Source organism: Conger conger, chromosome 5 (genome assembly GCF_963514075.1).
Source record: "Conger conger chromosome 5, fConCon1.1, whole genome shotgun sequence".
Classification (NCBI taxonomy): domain Eukaryota; kingdom Metazoa; phylum Chordata; class Actinopteri; order Anguilliformes; family Congridae; genus Conger; species Conger conger.
This window is the reverse complement of record NC_083764.1, coordinates 19603351-19621095: the sequence shown is the minus strand read 5'-3', so window position 1 is coordinate 19621095 and position 17745 is coordinate 19603351. Positions and strand designations below refer to the sequence as shown.

The window sequence follows — 17745 nt, the reverse complement described above, 5'->3', positions numbered from 1 at the left end:
ACGACGGTCCGCCGACGGCCGAGTTGCACGTACGTTCTGCGCCTGCGTGAGAGGTAATAACTCTCCACACCAGCAGGTGGCGGTAGTCTGTATTTGTCTTTCAAAAAATGGAAACCGGAAGACCGGGGAATGCGTTTGCATTGCGTTGGACCTAGAAGCAGCCATTGTCTCGCTCACAACAAACAGTTTGCAGCAATTTCAACGCCGATTCAACATCCTCCACCAGCCACACCAGAAAGACTCGGCCGACAGGGCGCCACCGACGTCCGACGGCCGACCGTCGGTTTGGTGTGTCCGGGCCTTTACAGGGATAATCAGATACGTAATCGTATCACAGGCCAGGTATCACAGGCAAGTCCAAAACTTGCAAGGCAGTCCAAACAAGCGACTGTACAGAACGTAATCCAAGAATCCGAATCCAAGTAACAGGCAAAGTCGATGACAGGTTGTCCGAGGCAAAACAGACTGCAGATCCAAAAACAGAACATGAGGTACACAAAGGGAGTAGAAATACAGAAGAGGCAGGCCTAAAGGAAAATCCAAAAAATGGACAGGGAAGCAGAGACGAGAACAGAGTTGAACGAAAATAACTCGGAACACAGCCAAGACGAACCAGCAAAGAGACAAGGCAAACAAGAGACACTAACACAGAGCATGAAACAGAAAATGCCAAGACTGGGGAGTACAGAGTAAAGCACAGCGACACACAGAAAAAAGGAAAAACAATGGAAAAGGGGCACGGATGTGACACTGCTGAAATGCACTGCAAGGCTTTTGTTACATGACTTCACTTTGTTATGTCAAAACCACTCATGAATGTTTTTCCTACCTTATACCACTCATAAATAGGAGGAATATAAAACAAATCTGTTCATACAAATGGTTCTTCCATGAGGCCCAATGTTTTTGATAAAATTCTAAATCCTGAATTTAAGCTTACCAGTGACACTCTCTCTTTTTCCTTTATCTTTATTAGATTTCCCCTCACAAACAGTTTGGTGGTTAAATTTGCGGTCTAAAATCTATTTGTAAATAAAACTTTTGCATTTAATTGCATGTCAACAAATGGCGATTGAATCCTAGTCAAAGAGTGGAATAAATTTAACACATCTTCAGGTGAATACATAGTCAAATTTGTGTGAATACAGTAATCAGTAACACACTGTTCAGGAAGGACGTATTTTACATGGTAAAAGAGGACATATTTCTATTAATGGGACCTTCAGTGGACCTCCTGGAAAACCAAGACTCAGATCGAGAGGAGCACCTAGAACACATGTACCTCTTTATCATGCACCATAGGTCTTCCAGGATCTTGCAGAAGTGGTTCCTGAACTTGACCCCTAGAAAGGCATACAGCACAGGGTTCAGGCAGCTGTGCAGGTAAGCCAGGGTCTCTGTGATGGTCAGGACCATTGCCAAGGTGTCCTCCTCACCACATTCCCTCTGCTTAAACAGGGCCACCGTGTAGTACAGGAGGCTGATGTTATAAGGCAGATGACAGGCGATGAAGACCACCACCACGGCCATGATGATGCGCACGGCCTTGTGCCTCTGGCGGTTGCGGGCAGGGAGGAGCGTGGTGACGATGCTGGAGTAGCAGAACCCCATGACCAGCAGGGGGACAAAGAAGCCCACAGCCACTTGCATGCTGGGGACCAGGACCTTCATGAGCTGTGCGTTCCCATTCCCCTCAAACCTGAAGTAGCACACTTTCTGGCCATCCAAGGTATCCTCATCAGCACTGGTCTTGTTGAGGTTGAAGTTGAAGTCAATGTATTGGTATTTATATCCGTAGGTCTCATAGTAAACGAAGGTGGGGATGGACAATCCAAGGGCTAGCACCCAGACAGCGATGCAGATGACCCGACTGTAGACCAGGGCCTGTGAGCGGATCCTTAAAGACTTCCGGGCCTGGACGATGGCGATGTACCGGTCGGCGCTGATGCAGGCCAGCAGCAACATCCCGCTGTAAAGGTTGACGCTGTAGATGCTGCGAAGCAGTTTGCAAGCCCATGTGCCCATGGACCAGTTATACTCTTCATTGTAGATGATCAATGGGAGAGTCACTACAAAAAGCACATCAGAGAAGGCCACATTGAGTAGATACATGTCCGTCATGGACTTGGCCCTCTTATAAAAGGCGTATGTGATGATTACCAGGATGTTTCCCAGCAGACCTGCGATGCAAATGGCAGAATGCACATATGGTCTAACAACCTGTTCCAATCTGTGGTTATTCACTGTCTCACAAAGCTCTTCAATGTCATCATATGTATAATCTTCCAGGTTATCACTGTGGTTTCTCAATCCAACATAGTAATCCATTCCAACTCCACTGTAGTTTGCAGTTTGACAAAACAATTACTTCTTTTTTTAACATGGAACTTCTGTGGGTAAAAAGAAGCATACATTACACAAATACACATTTTGTGAAATTGAATGAGGTGCTAACCCAATGTGTGAATGATTGGTGTAAAACTGGTTAACTGTCTGAAAGGGGGTTTAATCCCTCACAACCAAAATGCATAACATCCATGTTGGCAGACAGTGATGTTTTGTGTCACAGATTTAAAGCAGCAGTAACTAAATTCATTGATAGCTATCAGAGGAAGAACTGCTATAAGAATTTATACCTTCAAAAAATATATGATTGAAATTCTGTTTAAAAAGTTTCAACAGCAACATCTGCAGACAAGAGGGGAAAGGGCAGTCAGCTAGTGGTACTGTGCTTGCTGCCCTGGGGTGGGGATATGGACCGAAGGGTAAACAATGCCTCAGTTAAGGCAGGTTTTCATATATCAATCAAATACATGTATTTATTTTCCACTGCTTGAAAGTGTCACTACTTGGTTTGCAAATTGATGACCCTGAGATCTGTGTGTTAAAAATAGGTAATGGATTGTATTAGAAATTCTTTTTTAAATTTTTTACTATGATTGGAGGAGCTATAACATTTATTTGTGACACCATTCACCTGTTAGTAGAAGCTATCAAGGGTTCCAATATCATCACTGGGGAGGTGATACAGCAGTGGAGGCTGGTGACTTCCAGAATTGAGGAGGCCATTTTTTTCCGCTTGCTCACTTCACTCGCGATGGAATGTTCCCTGTTCTCTTATCTGTCTTTGTGCTGGCCAAAGGCATACTATTTGGAGTGTAAGCTACAGTCAGAAAGTTCTGGCTGATGAAATTCATTGTGCAGAGCTTAGCCTTGTGCCTTCCTGAAGAAATGACATTGCTGTAAGTCTATGAGCCTGCCTGATAATTAAGCTGAGAAATGACATTTGGATGTAATATAAATGCCAAGTGAACATGTGTAAAAGGCAGGAATTTTAATTATGTAGTTAAAAACAATTTTGTTTAGCTTACATTTTTCATTCTTCTACAGCTTCAACATGTAATCACCAATTTAATCAAGTTTAGCATATAAAAAAGATAAGATAACACTTTCTTTATCATATGTAGTTTTATTCAATATATTTAATATAAAATATGTAAAAATATGGTTCCAGTTGGCTTTATCTAACGTTAACGTTATCCACTAGAGGGCAGCACTCTATTCGTATTTAGAGTGAATTTCCTCACAGAGCAACAATTCGGTAATTTGATATGGAAGATTATTAAATTGACTTGTAATAAAACGAAATGGACTACATTAAAAATAAAACTGTTCAATAAATCCCAAATGGTGTCTAACATGACCTATTGAATGTCATTCTCACTCCCTAGTATCTGGAATCTGCATATCTCCAGCCCAAGATCTCAAATTGCGCTAGAATCTCGCCGACTTCCGAGGTAGTTTTAAGCAAAAGTGTTTGGCCAAATGAGCTATAAACTCCAGGGATGATAGCCAGGGGTGTTCTCTAAATTTCCTGAAAAGCACAAGTTGATAGGACACTCGTAGCCACTATGGCGAGTGTTTGTTTGACTGAAGTGACTAGCGAATTCTCAAAATGGCTTCTGTGTTGAATAGGAAAGGAAAGGATAGTTGATTCCAAATGAACCAGTAGCATGTGATTGGACGAACAAAATGTCAATCTTTCAGCCCTGGACACAATGCATGGTGAGGCCAGGCCTCCGTTGCCCACCCATTTTCAGTGATCTGGCCAATCACATATTGGCATGAAAAAAAATGCATTACATTGACTTCTATGAAAAGCTAATTTCCTAGGGGAGGCCTGGCCTCCCTTAATACAAACTGATAGGGAAATCTGGCCTGTTGCTTTACAATTGCAATATTGGGTTTTAGCCATGGGAAAATTTAGATTTATGAACAAAACTAAAATAATATGAATATAAAAAATAAAAAATATGTTTTTTGTTAAAATAAATAAATAAAATAAATATATTTATTGTTTTTTTTAAATCTCTCTCTTCTCTCAAATTATTGGGGAGGCCAGGCCTCCTCCACCTCTATGGAGGAGCCTCCACTGTGATACAGTCTTACAACACATTCATTGAGAACATGTACCCAATCTTGAAGGCTCCAATGTTAGTGTCTTCTTAGTGGGAAAAGGCTTCCCTTACATCCCACGCTAACACAAGAAGCCTGACACTCTGTCACAGCCACTATGTATACATCAGTGATAATGTGTCCCAGTGAATCTCTATATGTATCTTAAATCAGCTCCATGCGGTCTAGCCAGTAACTTCCAGGAATAGCCTGGATATCAACAACGTGATTGGTGACTACCGGACAGACAGTGACATCACAGAAAGACATAAACTGGGGCATGAAGAAGTGGCATCCCAACCTGTATCTTCCTAGAGGAAGAACCCAGATAAATAAAGAGAAATATCCCCAGGGATGCCTGATGAGGGGGGAGAATGGTTGGCTCCAGTTGCATGAAAATCCTGGTTGCTACCACTAAGAGGGTGGATGTAGACTGGTGACTCAAAAATATGTTGCCAAATATTTTCTGCCTTGTGGTGGAGAGGTTCAGTGTAGGAAAGGAGAGAGTCACCAGAACTCCCTACTCCAAGAATCAGATAGCAGTAATGATCCAACAAGCTGGAGCTTAAAACCCTGCCGTGACAATTCAAGCTGGCAAGTTAGGAGGAGAGTCCACCATTGTCTGAGGCGTGGGACATACTCAGAAAGATGCTACTGACTTTACACAGCAGGTGAGTGGCACCAGACAAGGGGCAAAGAGAGAGAGAGAGAGAGAAAGGAAGTGAGCAGCCTTCATAGCTAAGCCCATTGGGCTTACCAAACAACTACTTGGGCAGAAGTGCAGCAGTCATCTCATCTGCCCCAAGGAGGTACTGCCCAGATCACCTACAGTGACCCCAACAGAGGGCAGGATCCTAATACACCCGGAAAGCCTCACAATGGAGTTCAAATTGAGTTCCCAGCTGGAATGTCGTCCAAGAGGTTGTCAAAGCAGCCTGTTGCAGCTCAACCCCTTGGCCATGTGGGGTGCCTTACAATGCATCAAAATGCTGCCCAAAACTTGTTGGAACAGCTTGAGGATCATCTAGCAGGGGTGTGAAGTTGCTCACCAGTTAAGAAGAGCTGAGAGTGCCTGGATTCCTAAAGAGGAGGATTAGAAGAACTATTAGAAGAGCTATGACGAGGCCCGGGTAAAGGATAGGCTCCACAAACTAGGATAACTCCTCCAGCAAGAGGTATGCAGATGAGCATGGGTGAGGTGGAAACAGGTGTTAGACAATGTCCTGCCAACCCTGTCTAACTTCTTCTTAAGGAGAAGACACACCAGCATGTCCCCTGTACCAAGGAAGAGGGATCCTGGAGCACATCCTTAGCTCCAGTCAAAAAGGCCTTGGAGAGGGCTGTTACCATTGACCAGGTGCTGACAGCTGTGGCTGTAAATACCTGCGGAGCCTTTAACAACAGCAAGCAGCTCTGCTCAACAAGACAAAGCATTGCCTTTGTCAGAGTTGGGGAACAGCCACAGCCAAAAACATTGGCAAGTTTCCTTGCGACAGCATTGGACTGGCAGTTAAAGTTCCCAGACACTATCGCAGTGACCTCACTCAGACCAGATGTGTTCCTGCTGTCAGAAACATCAAAGCAGGTGGTCATGTTGAAACTAACTGTGCCTTGCGAAGACAGGATGGAGGAGGCCAACAAGATGAAGAGGGCTAAATACCAGGAACTGGTGCAGCAGTGGTGCAGGTGGGGCTGTGGACAGGTGAAGGTTGGATGCAGGGGTTGGCAAGTCACTCTGTGGAGCATACCTGCTCCTGGGCATCACTGGAGCATGGAAGAGGAAGGCCATCCAAACCACACAAGAGGGAGCCAAGTTTGCTTCAGGATGGCTGTGGATCACGAGGTTGGTTCTGTGGTCAGATAATGCTACTTCTACACTGATCATTCAGTGGGGACCTGGTCAATCCTGGCTGGGTTGCCTTGGTGAGAGTGTCTGATGTTGCAAGACCTGAAAAACTCAATGACCCAACGATACATCACTGATTATGTGTCCAAGTGCATCACTTGATGCATCTTAAATCACAGAGTAATCCGTTATAATGCAATCTATTACATATTACTAACACACAAATCTTTTAATTCCAGGATCATAAATTTACAAACCTGCATGCAAACAGTGAAGCTTTCAAGCAGCATCTTCTGCCTGAGCTATCTACCAAAGTGGACATGTGTTGGGTCAGTGCCTTGTGGGTTCTACCCATCCAATTATACTCATCATGTAAGTGCAAGAAGAAATACAAAGCACAATGCACACCTTTGAGTGCATGTCATGGTCACTGCAATGCCAATTGTTTGTACCATGCCGAAATACGTTTTCGGTGGAACATGATTGGAAAATTTTCAATAAATGATGATAAACAGTGTTGCTATTCTACATAATAAGATATGAGCAATTCTGTCAGAATCCCATTTTTGACAGTGGTCATGTTGGATTGCATGTGACCTTGACTGCTAAATCAATAAATGATGGCTCCTTCAAATTCCACCCCAAAAAGAAACCAGCATGACTACATAATGAAACATAAGCATTTTTGTGAGAATTACATTTTTGGTGGCAGCGCTTTTATATTTATGCCAATGATGGCCCCACAGGTGGATCTTAGCTACAATAGTGAAATACTGCTTCTTCTATAATTTGCAGTATTTGTTCTTGTTTTTTATTTAAAATAACTGATGGTCACTTGTGTTCAAGATGATAACTGATGGTAATAACTCAAATACATTTTTACATGCAAAATTCTGATGAAACATAAAGAAATGGCTCTGATAGGCAACAAGTTGTAAGAGTAGGCTACTTAATAGGACTATATGGAAAATTAATCAAAAGCATCCTTCTTTTCAGTTCTCTTATTTGTATAGTTTTATACAAATCAATCTGTGTGTATTAAACCCAATCAATCAATGCAGGACTTATTAAGTGGACAGCTTATGGCCAAACAACTGAGCCAAGGTACTGCCTTAAAATAACAGTCCTCAGTTTTTTGTCTGTGTGCAAGCTGGCTGATGCCTACTCTTGCAGCAATCTAAACTACTAAGCTGATGTTCACCAGTTTTAAATTGATCCGCATTTGGTTACCATGGCAACTAAGGCAAAGGCTACCAGTTCTATGCCTGGAGCAGACAGTTCTGTGCATGGAGCAGGTGATTCTGTGCACTTACCAGACAGTTCTTTCCGCGGACCGGAGGATTCTGTACACAGAGCTGTTTTTCAAGGTGTGTAGGCAGTTCTGTGTACAGAGTATGCATTCCTCAGAGCAGGGATTCCTCAGTGCGGAGCAGGGATTTCTCAACATAGAGCAGGTAGTTATGTGAGTGAGGATTTCCCTTCAGGGCCACCAAACTTAGCTACAATCATTATATTAGAGTTTACTTCTATGACCAAATTAGAGCTACACAGTTACTCCACGGAAGTACTTTCTTTTTTATAAAAAAGTTAATATGTGTATAGTACTGTGCAGAAGTCTTCGGCACCCTAGACTTTATTATATATATGTTTTTTTTTTTGGGTGTGTTAGTATAAAAGAACATATTTGAGATTTCCAAATATTCATTTTCCAAAAGATTTAACTTTCCTGAGACGTTTTTGTATTTCATTTTAAAAAGTAACATATTACTGTAAGCAATTGACTAATTTTAACATAAAAACTTGATCAAGGCTATCTGAGATCAGAAGCAAGGAGCCAACCAAAGTCTGCAGAAGAACTGTGGCAAGTTCTCCAACATGGTTGGAACAACCTCCCTGTTGATTGTCTTATAAAACTGTAGGACAGTGTTGGCTATCTCAGAGAAGTGATGCAGTTTTAACGCTGAAGGGTGGTCACGAAAAATATTGATTTGATTCAGTTTTTAACTATTCTGCCAAATTACTAATGTGGAATGTAAAATGGTGCAAAAGGTGTCTAAGACTTTTGCACAGTACTGTAAAAATGTGTGTGTATATATACACGTGGACAAAATTGTTGGTACCCCTCTGTTAATGAAAGAAAAACCCACAATGGTCACTGAAATAACTTGAAACTGACAAAAATAATAATTAATAAAAATTTACTGAAAATTAACCAATGGAAACCAGACATTGCTTTTGAACTGTGGTTCAACTGAATCATTTAAAAAAAAAAAAACTAATGAAACAGGCCTGGACAAAAATGATGGTACCCTTAACTTAATATTTTGTTGCACAACCTTTTGAGGCAATCACTGCAATCAAACGATTTCTGTAACTGTGTCGTGAGCCACGGACCCCTTGCCGAGCTCAGACCTCACGTTCCCACGAGCAGTACCTCACCATGAGGTGTCTCGGGGTCGAACTCAAGTACTCCGAACGTCCTGGAGCCCTGGTAAGTTCTACTGAACTTCCAGCCCAGTCTCGAAGTGAAGGGTGTGATGCAAATCTGGTAATCGATGTCCTGTATTCAATGTATTCCTCTAAAGAATCTTTATCACATATGATTATAGTAAGATATACTTTATTATAATCAATCAAAAGAATAGAGTTGTACAGATTACAGTGTACATATCATCTTTTGCAGTTTGCTAATCACATGCAAGTTACATATACCCCTCTTAGCTCTTTCTAAATTACCTTTCCACCACGATGTTTAAAAATCAAGGTACACCCTTCCTATATCCATCCTCTTTGGCCTTAGCCTTATCCTATAGCTCCCCCTTCTTGACGTTTAAAAAGAAACTATTCCTATAATATTATATTTATCTAAATATGATAACTTCTCTACATTTTTCTACTTTATATAGTACCCTAATAAGAAATAAAAGATATATAAAAGTAAACTTATAATATGTTACTTTTCCTACTTCTACAAGTAATATAGATTATAATTACCACTCCAGCTTGGTTATAATTGTTCTGCGTGGCTCTTTCTTCACCTGAGTCCGCACCGCGTACGTCACTCCTCTCTCCATATCCATATCCTGGAGTGGCGCGCAGAGGGAGCGCGCCACTCCAGCTTGACTGTCTTGCGTTGCTCTCTCTTCAACAGCTCGTAGATATCTTCTGAAGCCAAATTCTGGGATCCTGCTCTAAGGTCTAAAAACTTATCCCTTATATATCTTTTTTGCATACAAAAGTGTACCTTTTTTGATAAGAAATGCCCCCATTATGTCAAGCGGGAAGACATTTATCTTTTATATAACCTGTTTTTTAATGATCATATTAATTATTTCTGTTTTTCCAATTGTCATTTTCTCATACCTCAAAAGAACTGTCCCCAATATTTTATTTCATGGGCCCCTCTGGTTTGGGAATTTCCCCCAACTTAATATATGAGTGGAAAAACACTAGCCCTTATGTTGTTTTTAATGAACCTATTCATCACTGGTGTCTGTGTCAGTTTCATAATCTCTCCTTGACTTCCTCCAAACTTTGATTTCATGTAAGCCAGACGTTAAAGCCTGCCACCATCCCAACACCCTCTTTAGGTGCCCCTTTTTGTGGCGCCTTAAGGGGTCTACAAAGGTCATCCAGCTAATAGCTGAGTGTAATTCATCATTCAACTCCTCTATAGTCAGTCCTTTAAATCTATTCGATAAGTTATTTGTGTTATCCTCAGGAAGGCCCTTGAAGCCTCTTAATTTTCTTTCGGTATTGACGTCCCTTCCGTTTTCCTTATTTTTGTTTTTCTTTAGCCAGGCATTGTGCCCCTCCCCTGTAGGGTTGGGGTATTCTCAGTCAGAACTTTAACCTTGCTCCTTAAAACCCTAAATCTAAGTCCCCCGACTTCAGACTCCTCTACTGACAAGCATGGCTGCTCATTCTCTGAACCACATATTTTTCTTCTTACGGGCGTTCTTACTACCACCTCGATGGCGTGTGCGAGGGGTTAACAATGCATTCCTTTCTAACCCATCCCCCGTCAATCTCTCATCAGGGGGGCCTAGGGCCGGGTCCTCGACACCCCCTTCAACCCCTCGCACTAAGCCAATCTTAGCCCGTAAGTGCCTCTCAATTAACTCACATAACTTTAATATCCAAGTATCAAACGGTAGGGAGTACCAAGTACTAACTGGGCTCCCATCTGTCATCCTCCTCATTGTTTTTTATCATCAATCAAGCCCATGAGCACACCTACCAATGGGAGAGTGTTCTGCCCTATCTCCTGCACATATGCCTATATGACGTAAGCTGAGGAGAGCACTCACCCCTCCCTTACATTTTTTCTGGTTATCTGTCACAAGAACAATTTATTCTTTTAAGAAGTCCTCTGACTATATGCATGAGAATACATATCTGTATATATAAATCCTAGGTTATATTATACTTTTCTTCCATAATCCCTCCTTTTATCATATAAATGATAACATGTTCAAAGATAAAATAATTTGTCTACTTTGCTCATCTTGATACATAGAATAACATAAGATAATCATACTGATTCATAAGATTATCATAGAATAACTAGGAATAACTATGGAAAATATTCTATATCATTTCCCTCTTTTGCGGCTTCTAAGCCACACACATAGCAAGCTTATCCAACAGTAATGTGCCTGTTTCGTGCCTCACTCCATCGTTAGCCACCTCATTTTAGACAGTTGCACATCCGCAGTGTGCTAATATAAAAACAAAAAATAAAAGAATAAAACAATGATGCAACCAATAGTCCCAAAAGCCACTCCTTTACAGGAGCCTCGTATCCAAAGTCCTGTCCATTCCTGAGCGTTGTCTTCATGTTGAAGCAGACGCATTCCAGGCATCCCCGCATGCCTCCTCGCAGCGTGAAATGGGCAATGTCTCTTACATCTTCGGAACTTCACCCCTTTCAGGTTCAGGGATGCATCGTGTAACCAGGAAACTGTTCCTTCCATCGAGGAGAGCCTGCCAATCTTTCTAGCCTGGCTAGAACCTGTCTTCCCATACCTAGCCGCAGAGGATGGATAAGGGTGTACCCAGTGCACGAATCTTGGGTATATGTAACCTATTCTGTTTCTTAATTACATTAAAAGAGAAATGTCCATTCTCTTCATGTATTTTTTGAACCAACGCCTCTCCCTCTGTCGGAGACACGACTTGTTTAGTCCCTACTTTATTAGAATTTACTGTCCTATACAGTCTTCTAATATTGTAGCTTATTCTATATTTTCTAGATTCCTTTCGAGTTCGAGTATTACGGTTTCACTACTTAGGTGCCTATCACCTTTCTCGTCAGTGCCAGTAATCGACTCGAGCCCCACGTTGGGCGCCAAAATTGTCGTGAGCCACGGACCCCTTGCCGAGCTCAGACCTCACGTTCCCACGAGCAGTACCTCACCATGAGGTGTCTCGGGGACGAACTCAAGTACTCCGAACGTCCTGGAGCCCTGGTAAGTTCTACTGAACTTCCAGCCCAGTCTCGAAGTGAAGGGTGTGATGCAAATCTGGTAATCGATGTCCTGTATTCAATGTATTTCCTCTAAAGACTCTTTGTCACATATGATTATAGTAAGATATATTTTATTATAATCAATCAAAAGAATAGAGTTGTACAGATTACAGTGTACATATCATCTTTTGCAGTTTGCTAATCACATGCAAGTTACATATACCCCTCTTAGCTCTTTCTAAATTACCTTTCCACCACGATGTTTAAAAATCAAGGTACACCCTTCCTATATCCATCCTCTTTGGCCTTAGCCTTATCCTATAGCTCCCCCTTCTTGACGTTTAAAAAGAAACTATTCCTATAATATTATATTTATCTAAATATGATAATTTCTCTACATTTTTCTACTTTATATAGTATCCTAATAAGAAATAAAAGATATATAAAAGTAAACTTATAATATGTTACTTTTCCTACTTCTACAAGTAATATAGATTATAATTACCACTCCAGCTTGGTTATAATTGTTCTGCGTGGCTCTTTCTTCACCTGAGTCCGCACCGCGTACGTCACTCCTCTCTCCATATCCATATCCTGGAGTGGCGCGCAGAGGGAGCGCGCCACTCCAGCTTGACTGTCTTGCGTTGCTCTCTCTTCAACAGCTCGTAGATATCTTCTGAAGCCAAATTCTGGGATCCTGCTCTAAGGTCTAAAAACTTATCCCTTATATATCTTTTTTGCATACAAAAGTGTACCTTTTTTGATAAGAAATGCCCCCATTATGTCAAGCGGGAAGACATTTATCTTTTATATAACCTGTTTTTTAATGATCATATTAATTATTTCTGTTTTTCCAATTGTCATTTTCTCATACCTCAAAAGAACTGTCCCCAATATTTTATTTCATGGGCCCCTCTGGTTTGGGAATTTCCCCCAACTTAATATATGAGTGGAAAAACACTAGCCCTTATGTTGTTTTTAATGAACCTATTCATCACTGGTGTCTGTGTCAGTTTCATAATCTCTCCTTGACTTCCTCCAAACTTTGATTTCATGTAAGCCAGACGTTAAAGCCTGCCACCATCCCAACACCCTCTTTAGGTGCCCCTTTTTGTGGCGCCTTAAGGGGTCTACAAAGGTCATCCAGCTAATAGCTGAGTGTAATTCATCATTCAACTCCTCTATAGTCAGTCCTTTAAATCTATTCGATAAGTTATTTGTGTTATCCTCAGGAAGGCCCTTGAAGCCTCTTAATTTTCTTTCGGTATTGACGTCCCTTCCGTTTTCCTTATTTTTGTTTTTCTTTAGCCAGGCATTGTGCCCCTCCCCTGTAGGGTTGGGGTATTCTCAGTCAGAACTTTAACCTTGCTCCTTAAAACCCTAAATCTAAGTCCCCCGACTTCAGACTCCTCTACTGACAAGCATGGCTGCTCATTCTCTGAACCACATATTTTTCTTCTTATGGGCGTTCTTACTACCACCTCGATGGCGTGTGCGAGGGGTTAACAATGCATTCCTTTCTAACCCATCCCCCGTCAATCTCTCATCAGGGGGGCCTAGGGCCGGGTCCTCGACAACTGCCAATGAGACTTCTGCACCTGTCAACAGGTATTTTGGCCCAGGTATTTGTGAGCAATACTCCTTCCACAGATGTTCAATAGGATTTAGATCAGGGCTCATAGAAGGCCACTTCAGAATAGTCCAATGTTTTGCTCTTAGCCATTCTTGGGTGTTTTTAGCTGTGTGTTTTGGGTCATTATCCTGTTGGAAGACCCATGACCTGCGATTGAGACAAAGCTTTCTGACACTAGGCAGCACATTTCTCTCCAGAATGCTTTGATAGTCTTGAGATTTCATTGTACCCTGCACAGATTCAAGACACCCTGTGCCAGATGCAGCCCCAGAACATAGCAGCCCCAGAACATAACCGAGCCTCCTCCATGTTTCACAGTAGGGACAGTGTTCTTTTCTTGGTATGCTTCATTTTTGCGTCTGTGAACATAGAGTTGATGTGCCTTGCCAAAAAGCTCCAGTTTTGTCTCATCTGTCCAAAGGACATTTTCCCAGAAGCTTTGTGGCTTGTCAATATGCATTTAGGCAAATTCCAGTCTCGCTTTTTTATGATTTGCTTTCAACAGTGGTGTCCTCCTTGGTCTTCTCCCATGAAGTCCACTTTGGCTCAAACAATGACGGATGGTGCAATCTGACACTGATGTACCTTGACCTTGGAGTTCACCTTTAATTTCTTTGGATGTTGTTCTAAGCTCTTTAGTTACCATTCGTATTATCCGTCTCTTCAATTTGTCATCAATTTTCCTCTTGCGGCCATGTCCAGGGAGGTTGGCTACAGTCCCGTGGACCTTAAACTTCTGAATAATATGTGCAACATTACACATTAGCACAGGAACATCAAGCTGCTTGGAGATGGTCTTATAGCCTTTGCCTTTTAACTTGCTTGTCTATAATTTTCTTTCTAATCTTTCTAAGTTGTCTCTCCTCAGACAACTCTCTCCTTCGCTTTCTGTGGTCCATGTTCAGTGTGGTACACACCATGTCACCAAACAGCACAGTGACTACTTGTCACCCTTTAAATAGGCAGACTGACTGATTACAAGTTTGAAGACACCTGTGATGCTAATTAGAGGACACACCTTAGTTTAACATGTCCCTATGGCCAAATTTTGTTCAATCTTTTTCATTTTTGTCCAGGCCTGTTTAATTAGTTTGTTTTTTAAAATGATTCTGTTGAACCACAATTCAAAACAAAGTATTTATTATTACTTTTGTCAGTTTCAAGTTATTTCAGTTGTCGAGGACCCGGCCCTAGGCCCCCCTTATGAGAGATTGACGGGGGATGGGTTAGGAAGGAATGCATTGTTAACCCCTCGCACACGCCATTGAGGTGGTAGTAAGAACGCCCGTAAGAAGAAAAATATGTGGTTCAGAGATAATGAGCAGCCATACTTGTCAGTAGAGGAGTCTGAAGTCGGGGGACTTAGATTTAGGGTTTTAAGGAGCAAGGTTAAAGTTCTGACTGAGAATACCCCAATCCTACAGGGGAGGGGCACAATGCCTGGCTAAAGAAAATAAATAAGGAAAACGGAAGGGATGTCAATACCGAAAGAATATTAAGAGGCTTCAAGGGCCTTCCTGCTTATAGCACCAATAATTTATCGGATAGATTCAAAGGACTAACAGTGGAGGAGTTAAATGATGAATTACACTCAGCTATTAGCTGGATGTCCTTTGTAGATCCCTTAAGGCGCCACAATAAGGGGCACTTGAAGAGTGTATTGAGATGGTGGCAGGCACTAACTTCTGGCTTGCATGAGATCAAGGTGTGGAGGAAGTCAAGGAGAGACTATGAAATTGAAACAGACACCAGTGATGAATAGGTTCCTTAAAAAAATACAAAAAAGCTAGTGTTTTTCCACTCGTATATTAAGATGGTGGAAATTCCCAAACCGGAGGGGCACATGAGATAAAGTATTGGGGAAATTTCTTTTGAGGTATGAGAAAATGACAGTGGGAAAAACATAAATAATGAATATGGTCATTAAAAAACAAGTTACATAAGAGATAAATGTCTTCCCGCTTGAAATATTGGGGACATTTCTTATCAAAAAGGTACACTTTTGTATGCAAAAAAGATATATAAGGAATAAGCTTTTAGACCTTAGGATATGATCTTAGAATTTTGCTTCAGAAGATATCTATGGGCTGTTGAAGAGAGAGCAACACAAGACAGCTGTAGTCAAGCTGGAGTGGTGCGCTCCCTCTGCGCGCCACTCCAGGATATGGATATGGAGAGAGGAGTGATGTACGCGGTGCGGACTCAGCCCAAGAGTTGTGGCAGCGGGACTGATGTCGAAGAGGTGTTCATGCGCTTCCCTCATCATACAGAAAAGCTGGTGAAAGAGTTAAAGGGCTTTTACGACATGCCTTGGAGCCTTGAACTGCACCTGGAGGCCAACAGACGGGACACGGGGTTCCTCCACGCTACAGAACACCTTCCTGCTGGACCCACACAAGAACCTGAAGCCTCCCCCCCTAACCTCAGTGTCAGTGAGGAGAGGCATATGCTGCGGCTGCACTGCAAAACCCCCGACGTGTTCGAAGACATACCAGTGCACATCCCATACAACAGGCAGGAGAAGTACGACGTGCAAAGTGACGTCTTTCGAAAGTCTGGGTCCTGATCCTGCCCCAGATTCCCAAGCCAATGCAGCTGTTTAAAGAGCTCATCAACAGCAAGGGATCATTTGAGGGATCAAATCCCACAGAAAACGAGATGGCTATATTTAGGGCATGGGTGGTAATTATAATCTATATTACTTGTAGAAGTAGGAAAAGTAATACATAGAAGTAATACATTATAAGTTTCCTTTTATTTTTATGTCTTTTATTTTTTAGTAAGATACTATATACGATATAAATAAGTAGTAGACTTTAGGGGTGTTCATACCCATTGTATTAATGGAAGTTCAGTAGCTTTTATCTCCATGAAGGGGGAGCCATAAGATAAGGTAAAGGCCAAAGAGGATGATGGGTATTTGAGGGGTGTACCTTGACTTTTAAACATCATGGTGGAAAGGTAAATTAGAAAGAGCTAAAGGGGTATATGTAACTTGCATGTGATCAGCAAACTGAAAGATGATATTTACACTGTAATCTGTATAACTCTATTCTTTTGATTGATTATAATAAAGTATATCTTACTATAATCATATGTGATAAAGATTCTTTAGAGGAATACATTGAATACAGGACATCGAATACCAGATTTGCATCACACCCTTCACTTCGAGACTGGGCTGGAAGTTCAGTAGAACTTACCAGGGCTCCAGAACGTTCGGAGTACTTCAGTTCGTCCCCGAGACACCTCCTCGTGGGGTACTGCTCATGGGAACGTGAGGTCTGAGCTTGGCAAGGGGTCCGTGGCTCACGACAGTGACCATTGTGGGTTTTTCTTTCATTAACAGAGGGGTACCAACAATTTTGTCCACGTGTATATATATATATATATATATATATATATATATATATATATATATATATATATATATATATATATATTATTATTATTATTATATATTTTTTTTTTAAGTTAAAAGTATTATATATTTATATGCTATACACAAATTAAGCGCCACCATGATATATAGTTTTCCTGTCCGCAGATACCTTTGCTGGGACAACAGTCCATTGTACACCATCCACTTTCTTTTGGGAAGTGAGAGGTAGGCTGAATGTGATACATGTGGTGTTTACAGAACAGGCTTGCTCTCCTGGTTTACACTGGGGCTTACAATACATTTTTTTCAGCAAAGCAGGCAGTTACATGTAAGAGAAGGCAGAGATGTCCTTTGCAGGTTCTTCAAAATTCACAGCATCCTCAGAAACATCAACATAATAATAATAATAATAATAATAATAATAATAATAATAATAATAACACATTATTTCCCAGACTCAATGTGCAGGTTGCACTGAGATTACTATTGTGTACTTTACTGTAGCTTACTGTAGTGAGTTATTGTGTTTTAACTGACTGCAAAGCATATTGAGTTAACAGGTATCAAAAGATTTTCTTTTTGCCTTCCAAATGTTTCTTCCACCTTTATAAATGTCTATTTTCAATAAGATTAAATTGTGAATTGGTCAGTTAAGAAGAAAGGCATGCACAGCATTAACCATTCCATTATTTATTGTATAAATTAAACTTACCAGCACCGAGTGGTTTAAGATTGTGCTGCCAGACTCTCCAGCTGCCTGGAGATGATGGCTGCTGAGGAAACCTTCTTCTCTGTAGCCCCTGAGAGCTGAGTCTACTGTGTGCATAGGCATGCGCTAGCCTGGGATTATATGTACCTGTTCTTAAGGAAGAGCTGCAGGATTGCGATCAGGTTAAGTCACAGGGTTGGAATGTATTCTAACCAGTCTGTTCTGTGCACTTGCAAGTGTTTGTGTGTGT

General features: G+C 41.4%; 1 protein-coding gene across 2 annotated transcripts; it reads right to left on the bottom strand.

Annotated features, from left to right (window-relative positions):
• Nucleotides 1-343: 343 nt before the first annotated feature.
• LOC133129229 (C-C chemokine receptor type 6-like) lies at nucleotides 344-17598 on the bottom strand. Of its 2 annotated transcripts, XM_061243169.1 has the most exons (3): nucleotides 17499-17598; nucleotides 7615-7740; nucleotides 344-2390 (listed from the first exon to the last, which is right to left on the bottom strand). In XM_061243169.1, the coding sequence occupies exon 3, from the start codon at nucleotides 2326-2328 to the stop codon at nucleotides 1183-1185; it is 1146 nt and encodes a 381-aa protein (XP_061099153.1). In that variant the 5' UTR covers nucleotides 2329-2390; nucleotides 7615-7740; nucleotides 17499-17598; the 3' UTR covers nucleotides 344-1182. The 2 variants fall into 2 exon arrangements, with proteins under 2 accessions (XP_061099153.1, XP_061099154.1); XM_061243170.1 differs by lacking the exon at nucleotides 7615-7740 and having other exon boundaries at nucleotides 17499-17586.
• Nucleotides 17599-17745: the final 147 nt, after the last annotated feature.